Below are 19,537 nucleotides of genomic sequence, written 5' to 3'. Positions count from 1 at the left end.
ACCCAATTGGCATCACTTCAACACAACTCTAAAAGTGAGGTAACCAACTAGGGTCCCTTCTTGTCATTAAATTGAAATTGTGGTTGCAAATAATTTAGGTCAAGGTTTTTTTGAGCCTATCCTGGCTTTGAGTTTTTAAAAATGATTATGGTCATCTCATACTACCTTTTTCTTTATATATTTTTTTCTTTTTGAAAATAATGATTAAGATTTGGTGTTAGGAGGGGTGTCTATCAACTATAAATAAACATGTAATCATGAATGCTAGTTAAAAGGAGCTTTTCTATAAAGTTTGAGCATAACAACTATACACTTTATAATGTAAAATGATTAATATAGAAACTGTAACTTTAGAATAATAAATATAAACTTTGCCATTAATAACATCAATAAAATTTTTTTAATTACATGTATAGACTCATAGAATGTTAAACATACAATGAGTGTTAATTAGAGGTGTTTCTTAATCGGGTTACTCCTCAAGCCCAACTTGACCTAAGTCACCTAACCCAATCTGGCTTGAGCAAAATATCGTGTTAATATATTAATATATTTTAATTAAATTTAAAATATAAAATATATTTGAAAATATTAAACTCTAAAGTAGTTTTTATATTTTAAATCATATACTTAACTTTAATGGTCAGGTTGGGTTTGAACTTGATTTTGAAGGTGTCAATCAGGCTTGACCAGGGACACCCCTAGTGTTAAATTCTTTCTTTATATTTATATATCATCTCTCAAAATCAAAATTTAAACTCGAAATCTTGGAATCTAAATTTTAAGTTTTAGTTGTTAATTCATCTATATCAATTTGTAAAATTTTAACTCATTGATTTTTATAAATGCCAGTTGCTTTTTTTTGTTAGTAAAATTAAACCAAAATCATTAATGTGAAGCTTTAGCTTTCACCACCAAGTTTTAAGAAGATATAGTAGTTTTGCTGTGCTTAAAATGAATATAATTTAGTCTCTTCGACTGAAAACTATTGATCATCCTAGTGCTTGAACTAAGGTGTTGAACTACAGCCAAAAAAAAAAAAGGAAGAAAACAAGAATAAGAAACACAACAATGCTAAAGTTTAATGTTGACATTTTTGTTCTGATTTCTTTGGTTTGATTCGGTTTGTTATCATGTTGTCCAGAAGTTTATACTTTTTTGTAGTAAAAGTTTTCTATTATTTGAGTACATTATTTATAAGAATGATATGTTTTCAACATGCATTGTCGATGCTTGCCCTAAGATATTTATATTTCTTTGGACCATTACTATTAGTTGCTTTCATAATTAACAACATGCTTTGATATTATAATGTTTTCATCTTAAACTATGTTTTATAGTTAGGTTTTGCTATTTTAGTTTACTTTCATACTTATAATCTCATTTGATTAACCATTTTTTCGTTTATTTTTAACATAATATCTAAAAAAAACCCTAAAACTATTTAGGACAATTTAAATAAATTTTTATTTTTTATTTCGTTCAATTAAGTTTTTTTGCTTATATTTTGAACCAAATAAGCTCTTATAATTTTTTTAAAGCATATTTATTAACCTCAAGAATCAATTTACCATTCCAAGTCTCTTACTTATTTGGTAGGAGACTTTTCATGGCATAAGGTCCTAGTTTGGGCAAAAGAAACATGTACAATTTCAAAAGACAATTACCACTCAAAATACCATTTGACTAATTGTTATTCACCAATTATTGACTAATTGTTATTAGTTAAAATATTATTGTTATTTTATATCACGTGATGTTAATATAACATACTGACATTGTTGTAACGTGTCGAGTTCGGGAACCCGATCGCTAGACTTGGGCGAAAATAAGGTTAAAGGCTCCGGTTCAGCCAAACCTAGATCTGGTGGTTAGATCTGCGGTAGAGAGAAAGAGAGAGAGGGGTTGAAATTTCACTGGTCAGTGGTAGGGGAAGTCGACGGCAAAAGGAAAAAAAGGTTGGAGTCGTGTCAGTTTAATGGAGGAAAGGTCAAATTGGTGATAAAGGAGAGAAGAGAGAAAGAGGAAGCAAGAAAGCAGTGCCGCGACGCCAGATTCGACGACAATGGAGGATCGATGGGAGGAGTTTGAGGAGAAAGAGAAAAAGAAAATTTTAAGAGAGAAGAGAGAGGGTGATCGGCTAGAGAGAGAAAGAGGAAGGTGAAAATAAGAGAACAGGAAAAAATGAGGTTTTTATACCCAAGTATAAGAGAGCCAACAGCACCGTTTTAGGGGAGTGGGGAACGGAGGCAATCATGCTCTGTTCAGCATGAATCCTAGATGGGTGGCCTTCAAGTCAACAGTAAATCCGTCGAAAATGATCTTCAAATCCCGACCGTCGGAGGAGCATTTAATGCTTTGTATTTTGTTGAAAATGGAGGCCAAGCGTGCTTCAGCCCTTTTTTTTTTATTATATTATATTATTATTTATTTTTTTGGTTGATTTTGAATGGGTGTCTACAGACATGTTATAATAGATAATAATGTGAAATTCTGATATAATATAATGATATAATCATATGACATTTTTTACCTACCATGTTAATGTTATAAGAGATATTTTGATCAATGACAGTTAGTTAATTATTAGTTATAAATATTTATTTAGTCAAAATAAACGTAAATAGATTTGATTGACTGTAATAGAAAAATAAAAACTTATTTAAATATTTATAAATAGTTAAGAAACTTTTTTTAAAATATTATGCTCTTATTTTTCCTTGAAAAAAAAAACCTGTTGGAATTTGATGCTCCTTCTTAATGATCTTGGAAATGGGGTTTTATGAGATATTCAGAGCTAGCTTTTATGCCATTCAAGTTTAATGAAGTTTCGTGTGTTAAAATAAATAAATAAATACCAAGATAATTCAAAATGAAGTGAGAATCTAAAAGGATCGGGCTGTTTCTCCAAAGCCAAGATTGAACTGAAAATACATTGAATGTAGTTCGAAAGTAGTCTTTATGGATCCATAGAAAGAATATCTAACATTTCTGGTTGTATATATGTAAATTAAATGGATCAATTCATGATAATTTAACAATATGAGCAATGTGTGTCCAACAACATGTTCATTTGCAATTAATCAATCTCTGACATGCTGAATCCAATTCCAAATACTAGCTTTACAATAATGATAACAATGATATCCAACCTTTTAAGTCACCTTAAACCACCTACCTTAATCATGGTAAGGCAAATTATCCAAACTTTCACCTTTCCAACTCTTTTTTTTTTTTAATTCCTATTTACTACCTCTTTAAATTTACTCATAAATAAATTTGTACTATCCTTCACTGTGCTAACTATATGAAAGAAATATATATTTTTTTGTGTAAATGGGATGAAGTGTTTTCCCTCTTGTTATTATTTATAAATGCTATGGGTTCATAAACTACTTTTTCATGAAAAATATATAAATATAGAAATAAATATTAGTATAAAGATATAATCAACCAATTAAAGAAAAATTCAATATAAAGTTAAAAGAAACCTATGTATATTATAATGGTTTTGAGCATGAATTTTCAGAACTTAGCTCAAGACAAAGCTAAGCAGAGCCAAGCTGTCAAGAAAAAAAAAGTGGTTGTTGGGGAGAGATTGGGTGGTCTTGGGTGGCCACCAAACTACATTTAATTTTGGTAAAACATGATTTGTGTGAGTGATCAATTATTCTGTCTCTCCAAACTCCACTTTAATACACAAACCCACAATCTTCCCCTTTTTCCCTTTTAAGAAAATCAACAATAATTCCCTCCTCTTCCTCTCATCACTCCCACTAATCATTTCTTAATCCATTTTCCAATCTGAAAACAAAAGAAAAAAAAATCCTCATTATCTCACAAGCTTCTCCTTTTCCTTATTGGTGCCCCCCCTCTTTCTTTGTTTTACATTTGTCAACATCCAAAAACATTAACCTTGTGGGTTCATTTTGTCCACTTTAGTCTTAGGAACAAGAATCTCAACTTTTTTTTCTTCTTTTTTTCTTAAATCAAAATATAATTTTAGAAGGAAATTCAAATTAAATTTGATTCTTGTTCATTACTTTTCAATATTGTTATTATTCTCATTCATAAATACAAGATCCCCACAAATCAATAATTCAATCTTATTAATATAAACAATAATCATGAAGATATTAAATTATAGATAAAAACATAATAAAGAGGATCTTAATTTTCCTCATAATTTTCCCAAAAAAAATCAAAATTGTAATCCATACCCATATCTCCTCCATTCTTCTCTGGCTTGTCTTTGCATTTTTCACCTTCTCCAATTAGTTTAGTCTTAATAAATCTCTAACATTTTTGCATGGAAAGGTTTCAATTTTTGTGTATAGTTATGTTGACCTTACAAATTACAATGCCCCATACCCCTTATTAGGTACCCACCTCACTCTTTCTCCCTCTCTCTTTTCTCTCTTTTTCTGAGGAAATTCTCTCTCCCACTCTCCAAGCAAAGCAGCTTTCACTTTTTCTCTTTTTTATTCTCAAAAACACAACCTTTCTTTTTAGTTTGTCTCTCTTTCCTCTCTTTTGGTTCTGGGTTTCTGTGCTCTTGTTTTTCTTACATTGAGATCTGTTTCAAAGCTATGGGCTTTTATGAAGAAACTTGCACCAACTCTAGAACTACAAAAAATGGCTTGACAGCTCTATATGCAGCTACCTCTACTCCACCTACTGATCACTGTTGTGACTACAATGAGTCAAAAATCAAATCTCTTTTCGCGAAAATGATTTGGGATTTTGGTTTTGCTTGTATTCTTCCTGGTAGTCAAAGGAAAGGCTTACGGAAGAACCAGAAAAACAATGGTGAGAAGAAAGGCCGTAATTTGGAGCATAACAAGGCTTGGTTATTGGCTGAGTCAGGTGGTGGAGCTGAGTTGACAAGTACTGAGCCACAATCAGTTCACTCATCTTTCAGGTTCAGTTTTTGTTCTCAAGTTGAACTTGAAGCTATGAATGCTAATTCTTTGAGTTCAGCTACTGTTTTGATGGTGAATTTGGATAATGGGGTAAGTGAGGAGCGAGCTAAGGAATTGAAATGGAGAAGGATTGAGTCTTTGGAAAGAAGTATTTCACCTGTCGCCAATTGTTTGGTTAGATTCAGCTATGGTGAAATTGTTTCAGCTACTAGGAACTTTTCCAAAGGTATGATTTTTAATGAATTTGGTTTCTTGTTTTTAATTTGTTTTCTTAACTTTTCTTGCTGGTTGGTTTATTGTTTTTGTGTGGGATTTGATTGGTTTTTATTGGAATGGGGCAGGGAGAGTTTTGGGGAGAGGGGCATTGAGCTTTGTTTTCAGGGGTAGAGTTGGGCTATTGAAGACAGCTGTGGCTATTAAGAGGTTGGATAAAGAAGATAAGGAGTCTGCTAAGGCCTTTTGCAGAGAATTGATGATTGCTAGTTCTTTGCATCACCCAAATATTGTTCCTCTTTTGGGATTTTGTATCGATCCTGAGGAAGGTCTGTTTTTGGTGTATAAGTTTGTTTCTGGTGGAAGCTTAGAACGCCATCTTCATGGTAAGTTTTTAGCTGTTTTCTTATGGGGATTTTGTTTGGATTTATAACGAATTTTGAATCATTTGTGAGAGGTAATTTGCAGATAAGAAGGGAGTAAAGGGACGTCCTTCAACTCTTCCTTGGTCTGTTAGATATAAGGTTGCCTTAGGAATTGCAGAGGCAGTGGCATATTTACACAATGGAACTGAAAGATGTGTTGTTCATAGAGACATTAAACCCTCTAACATTCTTCTTTCTTCCAAGAAAACACCCAAGGTGAGGAACTCGGTTTGAATTGTTAAGTGGAACAGAATCGAAGTTGGTTTGGTCTTTTTGCAATTGATCATCTGATTCTGTGATTGTGGTGGTTGCAGTTGTGTGATTTTGGATTAGCAACTTGGACTTCTGCCCCCTCAATTCCATTCCTTTGCAAAACTGTTAAAGGAACATTTGGGTATGATATCAAGAACAATTTTTTAAAGAAACAAGAGGAATTCTTTTTTCCTTTTTCCTCCATGAAATGCTCAGTAAAGATGAATTTGCCCCCTAATTTTTGGTAAAATTAAATTTGGTTTGCAGATATTTGGCACCTGAGTATTTCCAACATGGAAAAGTATCTGATAAAACGGATGTTTATGCTTTTGGGGTCGTCTTGTTGGAGCTGATAACTGGACGGAAACCAATTGAGGCAAGAAGGCCTCCAGGAGAAGAGAATTTGGTCCTATGGGTAGGTTATTGTACTAATTTCTCATAAAACTTACCATGCTTTGCATTGACTTTGTGATAATTGTAATTGATCCCCCTTAAAAGCTTCCCTTCAAGAACCAAGGGCGGGGGGGGTGTGGGGGGAGACGTCAAAATTGACAGTACTGAAGATACTTAAACCAGTTATAGATGATGACCACTTGATAATGAAATTTCTCCTGATAGTGGTCCGCAGAGGTAAAATGACTAGTTCATAAATCATTAGATATTTGGGGTTGAAACAAGTGCTCTTGTGGTGAGACAGCTCTATCATGGAACTTCCTTCTTTTTTTTCCTTTTATGGAAATTTGCAGAAATTTTGTGGCATATTATTATCAATCTAAGAACTAGTATTCTAAATTTTTCAATAGCTTCTCAACTCTAGTTTTATTAGAATTCATTGATGTTGTCAGATTTTGTTCTTCAAGGATCAATGCTTTTGAACATAATCATGATTTGGCCATCAGCCGTATGTAGTTAGGTTGCTCTGATATGATTTGCATATTGCAACTCTTTGCAACCAATTACTTGTTCACGTTTAGCATAGACCTTATAATGATGGTAGCTTAATATTAGCTGTAAAGTCGAAATTGTAATCTTGAAGTTGCTTTTTCAGGCAAAACCTCTTTTGCACAGAGGAATGGCAGCTGTTGAAGAATTGCTTGACTCAAGACTCAAATGTACTTTGAAAAATTTAACTGAAATAGCACGAATGATACAAGCTGCAGCAGCCTGCATAAGCAATGAAGAATCACGAAGACCCGTCATTGATGAAATTATTGCTATATTGAGAGGTGAAGAAGAACCATTTTACTCAATTAGGAAGAAGTCCAATTTCTCTGGGATTATTGATTGTTACCCTCAATTACAACATTCAAAAAGTGAGATGAAGAGTCACTTAGCTTTAGCAATGCTAGGAGTTTCAGAGTTTGAGGATGGTGATCACCTTTATTGTCGTTGAAACACACTGTTTTTCTATTCATCTGATTTATCACCCTACTTTTTTGCTTTGTTGCTTGCTTGACGAGAAAGTTTAGGCATTAGAACAGGAAAAAAGAAAAAGAAAAAAGAGTAATTGAATTTGTAAATAGGAAAAGGAGTCTGATGAAAGCCGGTTGTGTGTACATACCCTGAATATCCACCTCTATACTCCTGGAAAGCTACTGATTTTCATGTTAAGTTATAGCATTCGGAGTTCTAAGATTGTTGAACGGTCCTTATTGTTAATAGTATTGTTTTGGAATTATGCAGTTCTGCATAATTTCAGTTGTTGCTTGTAAAAGAACTGGGTAAGTTTTGGCTTCTAATACCTTGGTGACCGGAAGACTTTGCTTTTAAGGTATCTTTTCAGATAATGTGTGAATTTCATTAACTGTGAGTAAATTTGTTCAACTGCAATATTTCTTAACTCATAGGTTGGCAGTGCTTATAAGCTGTGGTTGATTGTTAAGTTTGTTGAATCAGAAAGGAATCATCTACTGTGTCACAACCATGACAGTGGCCAAAATTAGGTAAGCTGGCCAACTTTTTTTATGATATAGATTGGCGAGAAGGTTCTGTGATGGGAAGCATGAAACCTTGAATAATATTTGTTTATATGTGCGTGCATACGTACGTACATACATATACATATGCATGCGATGCGCTTACTGTCTGTCAAACAGTTTCCTATGCAATTTGAGCTTGTGTGGCAACGATCATTTTATTATATGTTAAATCAACGAGGATGGATTTGGTTGTATCATCTTGTCGAACAAAATAGATTAATAAGTTTGCAGCTCATGCATTAGATAAGCCTACCCAGGTTAAAAAAAAGGTTGTGGATTATCAGATATCCTGGGTCAATAAAAAAACCTACCTCTCTTACAGTTGACAAGCAAGAAACCAAACACTGAAAAGCAATTAAAATTTGAAAGACAGGAGGTTACAGTTTTACTACCAACAAGTGCTATCATGAAAAAGGAAACAAAAAATAAAGAAGAAAAAAGAAATCCAGTTGGACCCATATGAAGAGCGAACCTCTCATAATCATGGAGATTAAAGTTTCACAAATAAGTTATCAAAATGGGAAAAGAATGTTAAGCATGCATAGCTAGAAAACTTAAAATATTTTCGCGACATCTTTCATTAGGCCACGGTTGGCAGAGGCGAAATCAGTGAACTCCTGGTAGGAAATGTAGCCGTCACCATCGGTATCGATCTCAGCCATCATCCGTGTAATTTCATCCCCCGTGACAGAGCCGAGTGTCTTCAATGCATCTCCGAGCTCGGCTGCAGAGATTTTGCCATCACCATTGGCATCAAAGCGTTTGAAAATGCGATCGCGCTCAGCCTTCTCTGCATCATCGGCCATTTCCTTTTTGCTGTGGTATGTGGCGGTGAGAGTGAAGTTGTTAATGGTTTTGGGTTATGTTTTGTTGAATGAGATAAGAGCGAGGGGGAGGGGAAGAGTTTTGGGTTTTAAAGACAGGTTGTAGTAAGAGATGAGGTTGTCCTTTGATAAAGGGGGTCTGGCATTAAGAACGGATCGCCTGTAAAAATGCTGGTGACTTCCAACTGCTTTACTGAAATTAAGGTGAAAAAAGAACACCTGTCTGCCTTAGATCATAGCTAAGGAAGTGTAGGGACCAACTTTAACCAACAGAATCAGCCAAGCACCAATGTCACCATTCCAATTTAATGACAAGACAGTGTAATGTTACTTTAAAATGTTACGTTTTTCTTCTACTCTTGCCTCTTTCGTTTTTTATAATTTGTCCAAAATGCATTTTCATTTTTTTTTATATAATTAGCATTTTATTCATCCATAGAAAAATTTGAAGATAGGGTGAGTGTTTATAGCCTAATTGGCAGCCACATGAAGTAGGATTAATATTTGAAGATAGGGTGAGTGTTTAAAGAAGATTTGCATAGAAAGCAATATGAGATTGCTATCTGATTTGACATGGGGATTCTTCCTCAACCTGCTTCAATCAATGGGATCAAATAGAATTTCACAATAAAAAGCCTTCTCTTGCCAAACAGAATAAAATAAATCACAAGTTTCACTAATGACGATTATATATGCAAATGTTGAGCGTGCTCCAATGCCACAACTCCCATTTGGGATTTGGACAAAAGCTTTGCATAATAAACCCAGAAAAATTTAGCATGGTTTGAGAACTGTAATCAAGAGTTCGGGACTAGTCAACTTGGTCAAAACCACTCAAGCTCATCTCGACTCGATTATGAAACTCATAAGGCTTTAAACATTGACTCAAACTCAACCGAGTTTAATTTTTCAGACCCGAATTAAACTGAAAGGATAAATGAAAAAATAACCACAATACTAAAGCATTGACTAGGTTAGTCAATTAAGCTTGAGTGTGAATATTCAGACTTAGCACCGAACGAGTTGAATCCAGATATTGCTCGAATAGAGCCTGAATAACTCATGAGTGGACTTAACTGACACCGTTAATTTGAGATTTATGAGTTTACCTCTATCCTTTTAAAGAGGAGGGTAGAAAAGCCTTCCATCATTCACTAAGTGAACCAATTTAAGCTTATACATGCTTCAGAGTTCATACTGCTTTAGGCAAATAGACTGTATATATACTACAAAATTGGACAAAGAGAATACATGAATCACCAATTGTTGAGTAATGGTACTGATGTTCTCTGTTTACAGAATTATAATCTCATGCAAGAGGCTTGCATAATACGGAAGGTTGGGGCAACTTTAGGCTGACAGATAAAGGTAATAGTGATGAAAGAACATTACTAGGGTATATGCAGATTATTCTATGAGCTCAATTCCTATTTGAGCCCTAGCCACCAAAAGAGATTAAGGTACAGAACTTGAAGGTCACCTAATTGCAGGAGTTTGAAATAAAACCTATGCTACAGACTTGAGAAAAGCATCAAGAACAGCGTCTCTAGTTGGCAAAGCTGGAATTGCACCTCTTTCCGTCACAGTCAATGCACCGCAAACATTAGCAAACTTGAGAGCATCTCTCAATCGATCTTCATCCTACAAGATTAAATCGATAACATTGCAACTTGATTCATATTTCTTCAGTTAATGAGGAGAGAACAAGAGAATTCTCATCACAATATCTATACTTTGACTCATGATTCAAGGAAACATTATGCATGGTAATAAATTGAAAACTATCAGAAAGTGACAGGCAATAATCTTGCAGTCCTAAATTCTTTACCATTGTCCAACAACAGAACTATGTATTTGACATGGTAAATGATCGAAATTATGTCTTTGACAATTTTAAATCACTCTTTTTAGTCTGATCTGAAAATATGTTCAATAACCTAGCATGAAGTGAATAACACACACAGCAAGCAGCGTTCATGCTTATAGGTCCACACTAGTAAGCACATATGTGTTTTAGCATGTTCTTCAACAAATTAAATGCAGTCTGAACAGTTGATGCATACTTTATTTTTCATGGTTCTGAGTTCAAATGAAATATATCCTTCCATTTCTTCTCCCTACACAACCCCTCTCCCCCCAAAAGCCCCATTACTTATTTGTTGTATAGAAATTTTATATTTATGTTTGTAGTTGTAGTTCTGATTCCTAAATGAGATGACAGCAATTACCATTTGAGCTACCGGGCAACTTACATCTCATAGGGTTTCAATTACATCTGTAATTAAAAGCATTTCTGGCCCAAAAAAAATTGAAAGAAGAAGTATTTGGATACTTTATTTTTTTAAGTATTTACCATTGACTCATTGTTGGTAGCAGAGTCCTTAGAGTAAAGTCATTAGGAATTTGTATTTAATTGCATTTGATCCATGAACTCATGAAGTTCTTTGTTAGTGAAATTCTTTCAAACAAACAGGTGCTTATGAACTTTACATTCAGAAATCATCAAAATATTAACAAGTTTCTTTTTTTTTTTTTTTGTTTCAACACAAGAAGGAGAGGGGACAACAGCTTCTGCAGATCACACAAGTCCAGGCATATAATATGACAAACTAGATTGAGTGAAGACAAATATTTTGACGAAAAATTTAAAAAGAAAATGGGGGGATGAAAAAAGAGAGGGAAAAGAGAACACAAGCACAGACACGCATCACCATGGGTATGCTGGATGGCAAAAGTTCCTTACAGATAGGAAGGGAGTACATATCTTTGCAGTTTTGATTTACTAATGGGACCTTAATCCTTGTCAACCTCAGCTATTAATATCCCCAAGAGAAGGAAAACATTGAATAAAAGTAGCAAGAATATTATTGCACAAAATAGAGTTTGAGGAACAAATTGCAAAAATCCTGTACAAATTGTGGACTTAACCTAAGACAAGTGAATTGGTAGTTCTGGGGGCAGATTCAAAGTTCAAATGGTCAAGTGAAAAACATAAAATATGTATTTATTTCATTAGGATAAGCAGGTTATTATAGATTATTTGATAACATTGTAGTGATCACTCAGTTTAAGTGTTTCTACTTGAAAGGGCGATACCTGAAGCAAGGAAAGATCAGAAGCTAGTTGAGCTAACATCCCAGCTACAAAAGCATCCCCAGCACCAGTGGTGTCTACCGCTTCTACCTTCAAGCCCTTGACTCTCCCACTGAATTCCTGCAAAATATGATCTCTTTCTGATTTTCAAATCACCAATAAAATAGAGTGCTTGTTTTCATAACTTGCACTGTGTGGAGGAATTATATTAGCCAAACCCAAAGAAACACCTGATAATAATGTTAACATGATAAACTGCCTTTAACTTTTCAGGGAGCATTGTTAAGGATAGCCCGTTAACATATTGAAGGTAGTTAAGGATTCTCAAAATGCAGATTGACAGCTGTTTAATGCAGAAGAATGTTTCTTTAACAGCTGTCAATCCTTTCTAACCCTCAGATACCAGATTCTGGAAAGTGTTGGAACAAGTATTTCATGATGGTTAAGCATCATAAGAAATATTGTCACATATATTAAAGTCCAAGATAACTGTTGGAGCTTAACAAAATGAATAAATCTCTTTGTAAGAGATTCAATTATCCAATGAAGACTAATGATCATCAAGCTCTTTTCCATGGTGCTCAAAGCTTCAAGAATCTGTATCATCAGATATCCAAGCATATCTCCTAGCATGTTAGAAGTAATCATCTTATACATCAAAGTAAGAATCTACTTGATTTTTGTCAACTCCAAAAAGCAAGAATCTAAAATAGAGATGGGCAAAAAGCATGTCCCTTACAAATTCTTCCCCACCCCACCCTAGTTGGAGCTTTGTTTGAAAAATGGGGTAAGGTGTGGTAAGGAATGGCTTTCAAAATAAAAATCAGGGTTGGGGTGAGGTTGTGTTTAGGTTGCCGTGTCCTGCCCCACCAGTATATTTAAAAATATAATGATATTACTTTTTTAAGTTTTTGTTTACATATTTGTATTATATTACATAATTTTGTTATTTGACACTAATGTGATTATTTAACAATAAAATGTAGTTTTATTAAAAGGATAAATGATTTCATGAAAAATTTTAAAATAAATAATAATAATAATAGTATATCAGGATGACACGATTTTTTTCTCAGAGGGCATGGATGGATTTGAAAAATGATAACCTGACCTTGGGTGGGGGGGGGGGGGGGGGGGGGGNGGGGGGGGGGGGGGGGGGTTGGGGTGGGGTTTGGTGTTGGTCAGGTTCATAGTGACCATATCAAGGTGCCCATTGTCATCCCTCATATAATAAGAAGATTCCAGCCATCACTGTTCAGATGAGTCCAGACATCCAAATAACTTTCATGCGAAAGGGAAAATAAATGTCACAAGAACTTATTTAGAGTGCTTACCTTGGTGTAATAACGACAGCCATCTGGGCCCTCTGTAACAAGAAGCAATTTAAGATTTGAGTGGAAAAATTTACGGACAACAGCATCATCGTATGGATCTTCTCCTTGTGTTAGAAAAGAAATCTCTTCTTCATTTATCTGAAATTCACTCAACTCATTAATTGAGATCATCAATACAGTACTGCCTTTTACTTTGTGCATTGCATTCTACCTCTGCTTAAATCATCTGCTATGATAAGGTCACTACCTTGATAATGTCAGCTGTATCCCAAATGCTCAGAATTCCTTCCCTGGCACTCTCGGCAGAAGGCCACAATGGAAGCCTAAGGTTGGGATCATAGGACAGAACAACACCTGCATCCTTTGCAGCTTTTGCTGCAGCAATGTGAGCTGACTTGCATGGTTCTGTAATAAGACTTATAGAACCATAATGAAAAATTTTTGCCTGCCAAAAGATGGAGATACATATTCAAATATTACATAAATCAGCGAATTTCTGAAAAGAGAATAGAAGAAAACAGAAACCAATTTGCTATAAAGAATGGGACCCACACAACAATTAATCAGGATTTAACAGCTTGCCATTGCCTAACAGAAATATTGAGAGCCTTAGATAATGAACTTTAAAGTTAAAAAATTGATAAGGAAAACAAAAGGAACATGCAGTGGTAATGATGACCAATGTACTGTTAGAAATGCAAACATATTCCACAGAATAAAACATGTTGACTGATTTAACATAATAAAAAGGTTAAAAACTAAGTGTTCCTTCAAAAGTTTGTATACTTGAACTGTGTAACAGCATGGAAGTCACCCATGACTCCAAATACAATTATGCAATTTCTCACTCTATAACTGTTATATTTAGAAGATATTTGCAGCTATTTGTTCTCTTATATCTTGTGGGTGTGGGTGTTTTACTTTTGTTTGATTAACAGTCATAGTGGTGCCATACCTTCCTAATTAAATCAAAATCAAGTTCGTTTTCTTGGAGCAGCATATCAGCACTAGGATTACGATAAAACATGAACTCACGTTCCCCATCACTCCTTAGTGTTACAAATGCCAAAGCAGTTCGTGCACCAGGATCAAAGCGCATCCCTTCATTGTTGACATTATTTTCCTTTAATATGTCGGCAAGCATGTATCCAAATTCATCTTCACCGACCTGTCCACACGATATAATACATCAAATCTAAGTAAAAATATAAATGAAAAACAAATTTCATTTTATATTTTCATCTGTTTAGATAAATACATAACAGCATATCTCAATGTACCCATACAGCCATACTAAATTAGACATGGTAAAAGATACGAAATGACTTATGAATAATGTCAAATTTAGAATCCACATAAACTATCAATTGTTTTGCCCCAAAAAGAGTATATAGCAGGACTGCAGTTATTCATTAAAGCAAAAGAATAAGTAATTGTTGATCATAACTTCAAAGTTCAAGGCTGGTTCCTGCTAATTGATTGAAATTTTAACGTCCACGGAGAAAAACAAGCAAGTCCTTCCTCAACTTTATAGAGATAATGTCATCCTCTTAGTCATCATTTATTATGATGAGCACCGTGCAACTTTTACATGCGTGACCTACAGATGCTCTCAAGTCTTCACATATTTACATTCTTATCAGAATTGGTGGGTGTCAACTACAAGTGCGTGAGTTGGAAGAAAATAATCTTGTGAAAGACCAAAACCTCTCTATAAAAGGGGTTAGTATAACAAACTTCCCTTAAAAATGATTGAAATTGACAAAAAAAATAGATTTCGAAATTATCATTAATCTTTCTCAAGGCTATGCTGCCCAATTTAACGATGAATCAAATAATTGATAAGGAAGCATGACGTTAACAGAATAAAGCAGCCAAAGTTGATAGGATTAAAGGTAATGTTAATAAGCTGATGACATTCCAGAGGAGAGATTTTGATACTGACCTAGGACAATTGCAAGCATGAACTTGATATGTTGATATCATACTTGATAAACAAAAACAACCAATATATCTATTAACCAGGGGATATTGTATGCAAAGACCAACATCAAAAGGTTTTTGAACAGAATCCTATAAAACTGATTATATAAATTGAAATTCCTAAGATTCTTTACAATGAATATTCACTAGAAAGAATAAGAATGTTATAAAACTAAAAATTCAACAGACAGAACCAAGGTAACAGTCATGGTTTTGAAGTGTTGACAATTAACTGCGTATAAGAAGCAGGTAAATAAAAGAATTCAATCAAGAAAGTACTTCTAGAAATTCTTTAAAAGAGGGCAGAAAATAGCTATTCAGAAAACAAATTGAACGACAAGCTAAATTGGCTACTCAACACTACAGCAGTTGAACTAAACATACGCCACTATTACAATTTTTACACCCATGTACAACAAACAAAATGAACCAGTACATCCGTAATGTACCTTCCCAATAAAAGCTGATGAGCCTCCAAGACGAGCTATGCCAACAGCTACATTAGCAGGTGCACCTCCAGGGGCTTTCTTAAATGCAGGAGCATCTGCCAATGAAAGCCCACTGATAGTTGGGACAAAATCTATCAGCATCTCCCCAAAACAAACCACAAGGGATGAATCATTTATTTCAGGTAATCCATTACCAGGAAACACTTTACCTAAAATAATAAATATGACAAACAAAAGGATTAGTTGTAGAAAGTAAGAAAGAACAAAATATACAGAGGTAATTGGAACCGAGGGTCAAAAAGAAAGACTACGATTGAATTAACATATAAAGTTCATTCACCAATTATCATCAGTCCAGCTTTAATACTAAGTTCAGAGTTTGTTCAAGTTCAAACTTTAGGGTTCAACACACCTGGTGGTATTCAACAAGTCTCAAGATGCCCTAGTAAAAGCACAATTTGCTGTAGAGAAAATATGCATCCAGAGAATACAAACATAATCCCCTCCTAGCATTATTATTAATATAAAAGGACCACCAATTGAAACTACAAACAGCTTGATTTTATTTTTCTTTCCAGTTCACACAATGATAGCTTAATGTAACATTATTTTTTGTTTCACATTGAATCAAAAGTAGCTTCCAAACTTTAACTCTAAAGATATCATGGTGTTGCTGATAGAGTAGAGGTTGGAGGAAATGTGAGACTATACATGCATTTTCATTACCAACTGATCGAGATTTGGGTACACAAAATGAGCCAGAACAGTGAAAGACCATAATCCTTTGCTAATTTGAACTGAATGGTAAAAGACATCAACCAAATTGTGTGTACACATGATACGTGTGTGGGGTTTTGATGAACACTATTTGATCAATTCTTCAAAAGTTGCTGAAAGATTAAGAAATAGCTCTCCGGTGGAATCTTGATGCTAAGTATGTTGAACCTAGCCGCATTGCTTTACTGATGGGGCATGCCAGTTGGGTGATTTGCATTGCTAAGTATGTTAATAATTTAGGATTACACAAATTTAAAAAAGACTACATAAACTCCTAAATATCTTTGCATCACTTAAACTGATCCTTAATTCAATTAATCAAATGGCAGTAGCCACTTTTCTTCCTTTGCTTCTATACATTTTTTTTCTATATGTGCACATGTCCATTTTCTAAATCAACTTTTACTCAATACATGATCAATTAGAAAAAGGCAAGCAAGTATGCTTGAGAAACCCTTATTTTCCAACTTCCTATATAACTAAGTTTGGAAATCATTGTCTTTAAATTTTCCAATTTAGCTATTTACCTTATTTTATTGATCATATTTAGAATAAAAATGAAGACAAAAAATGGAAGACACATTTTACAAAACTAAATGCTCCCTAAATTACTGCAATAAATATAAAAAAAAATATCACCATTACTCAAAACTAACCAAGACTGCCCTAAGCATTACAGACCAAAATCAAAGCTAATCATGTGGTCTTAAACCTAGTTGAATCCAAAAAAAAAAAAGACAGCATTTCACTTCTACTACATGAAACTTACATAATAATAATAAAATATAAAACATGTAAGAAGAATTAAAGCACCTCGAACTTGCAACTTATGACCCGGAAAAAGCGGAGATGAAGAAACCCCAGAAGCTCTAACTGTGACACGACCGAACTTTACGGAATTATGCAGTGGATAAGAAGCCAAACCACCAGAAAAGCAGAGGGAAGTTGTGTAAAGAGCAGCCATAAAAAATTATCACAAAAAAAGAATTAAAAGAAGAATTCAATTATTATAAAAAGTTGATTGTAAATTTGTGGTAGTTTAAATTGGAGATGATTGAATTGAGGTGGATAAAGGGTGGGTGAGAAATGGAATTGGCATTGGATTCAACGAAACGCCAAAAAAAAGGATTCTTTTGGCTATGGGTTTTTTGTTTGGAGGAAAAAGATAAACAGAGGTAGTGAGAGTGAGAGTGAGTGCCGGAGATAGCAAAGGAGGGATTTTAGTAATTTTATACCTTCGGCTCTTGTTTTGATTTGCTGCTGCTCCTCTCTTCATGTGGACTGTAAGTCCAGATTGTCTTTTGGAGAAAAAATCCAATTCTCGATCAGTGAAGCCTCTCACTCTATCAGGTTTTTCCTCTTTTTTTTTTAATTTTCAAAATCAAAGTAAAAACCATTCATTTTTCTGAGTGGATCAATGGAACTTGAAATTATAAAAAAAAAAAAAATTAAATTCAACTTTTTTGGATAAAATATCACCCTTTAAGTTTTAATTAAAATTTCACACAAATTCATTAATATGAAAAATGTACAATCCATCTAAAAGATTATTTTGGCTGATCACATGAATACAAAGATTAGTGTTGTTAATGTTTTCATTATCTAGTTAGACATAGTAATTTTTTTTTGAATAATTTTACATTTTTCTATTAAAAAAAATCTTTTCTCCCTTACTTTTTTTTTCTTGGCTACTTTATTTGAGAAAAAAATAAAAAAAGATATTTTAATTCTTTTATATTTCCTATTAATCATGTTTGCACTTTTAGATCTAATTATCATTTCAAATCATTTTAAAATTTAATAGATTTATGTGAAATTATACTCAAAAATTAGAAGGGTTTGAATATTTTACTCAATTTTTTAATAAATAATAGGTTTACTTCTTATTAAATTAAATACTCAAATGTAATTTAAATATATTATTCCAAAAACTTTGTATTATTATTGAAATTAAATTTGTCCAATAATTCCATGCATAAATATATGAAATATATTAAAGAATAATGATAGCAATTAAAATTGATTGTGTGTTTTCTTTATCTTTTTCCCGAGAAGTGATAGTTGGGATTAAAAGGAACCCGAAAAGCGTGAAATCAAGCTTTGCCAATACCCGGCATATGAGACAGCACCATTGGTCAACTTTCACTTGACGCAGAAGCTGATGCATGCGTCACGAATCCACTTTGGAGCCATCAGGCATACATGACAAAACCATTAAGCAATTTTTACCTGACGCAGAAGCTGATGTATGTGTCACGAATTCATATTTTTAATAAAAAAAAATTAATAAATAAAAAAATCTTTATTTATAAATTAAAATTTTATTACTTTTTATAATCATGAATGAAAATTTAGATTTATTTTTATATCACTTGTCATAGAATTATATTTTCAACTTAAAGGATTTGTATAATAAGTAGAAAAAGGTTCTAATTTATAAATTTTAAGATTCACTTTATTTTTTATTGATATGTGATTCGTGACATTTAACAGTGTTTGTTTTGATCATCATGTATTAACTACAAAATCAATTAAATATAGATATAGAAAAGCAAAAATAATACTAACATAAGTAAACAATATAATTTTTTTAAAAAAATAATATTTTGATACGAATTATTTGAAATACTTTAGCATTTTCCAATTTTGGGATTTGTCTGGAAATCACATATATAATACACGTAGTTTATGGAAACAATCATTGGCATTTGATGGACTGTCAACTTAGGCATATACAACTAAGTCCGAACATATGTTCAATGAGATCTCTAGTTACATATGCTACTTTGCCGTGCCTAGTAGGGTGAACAGAAGAAAGGGGAGTATGAAGAATTGAAGGAGAAAGTGAAAAGATTGAAATCATATTTATTCTTTTTTATTGCTATGTTTGCTAGGAAAGATGACAACATTAATGAAAAAATAATAATTTTCTATCCTTTATTACTTGGTAGACTTGAAAAATGAAAAGATAAAAAGTGAAAAATATATTATTTTATCATCATACTTTTGTAATTTAAGATAAACAAATAAAATTTTTAAAAACAATAGATAATCTTGTAAATATTTAACACTCAATTCTCTCCTCCCTCATTTTATCTCTTGTAATCTTTTCAATTTGAAATGATTTGTTTTTATAAATAAAGATAAGATATAAAAATCTCTCATATTTATCCCTCACTTTTCTTATCTATCGAGTATTGAGAAAATAATTTTTTTTCACTTTTTTACTAATCCAATTTCCACTTTACCAAGCAAAGTTATCAAAGATTGACTAATATACCATTAA

General features: G+C 33.2%; 3 protein-coding genes across 3 annotated transcripts; 1 reads left to right on the top strand and 2 right to left on the bottom strand.

Moving 5' to 3' along the window:
• LOC18601896 (serine/threonine-protein kinase CDL1) lies at positions 4,398-7,594 on the top strand. The gene is made up of 6 exons (XM_018120215.1): positions 4,398-5,148; positions 5,264-5,521; positions 5,604-5,776; positions 5,875-5,954; positions 6,080-6,227; positions 6,861-7,594. The coding sequence occupies exons 1-6, from the start codon at positions 4,590-4,592 to the stop codon at positions 7,203-7,205; spliced, it is 1,563 nt and encodes a 520-aa protein (XP_017975704.1). The 5' UTR covers positions 4,398-4,589; the 3' UTR covers positions 7,206-7,594.
• LOC18601895 (polcalcin Bra n 2) lies at positions 8,126-8,843 on the bottom strand. The gene has a single exon (XM_018120216.1). The coding sequence runs from the start codon at positions 8,595-8,597 to the stop codon at positions 8,346-8,348; it is 252 nt and encodes an 83-aa protein (XP_017975705.1). The 5' UTR covers positions 8,598-8,843; the 3' UTR covers positions 8,126-8,345.
• LOC18601894 (probable fructokinase-6, chloroplastic) lies at positions 9,817-17,563 on the bottom strand. The gene is made up of 7 exons (XM_018120238.1): positions 17,065-17,563; positions 15,475-15,683; positions 13,998-14,210; positions 13,290-13,487; positions 13,043-13,180; positions 11,712-11,828; positions 9,817-10,256 (listed from the first exon to the last, which is right to left on the bottom strand). The coding sequence occupies exons 1-7, from the start codon at positions 17,213-17,215 to the stop codon at positions 10,122-10,124; spliced, it is 1,161 nt and encodes a 386-aa protein (XP_017975727.1). The 5' UTR covers positions 17,216-17,563; the 3' UTR covers positions 9,817-10,121.

The sequence above is a fragment of the Theobroma cacao genome, chromosome 4, assembly GCF_000208745.1.
Source record: "Theobroma cacao cultivar B97-61/B2 chromosome 4, Criollo_cocoa_genome_V2, whole genome shotgun sequence".
Classification (NCBI taxonomy): Eukaryota; Viridiplantae; Streptophyta; class Magnoliopsida; order Malvales; family Malvaceae; genus Theobroma; species Theobroma cacao.
Note: the sequence above shows the minus strand (reverse complement) of the source record. Positions and strands in the feature narration are given on the sequence as shown.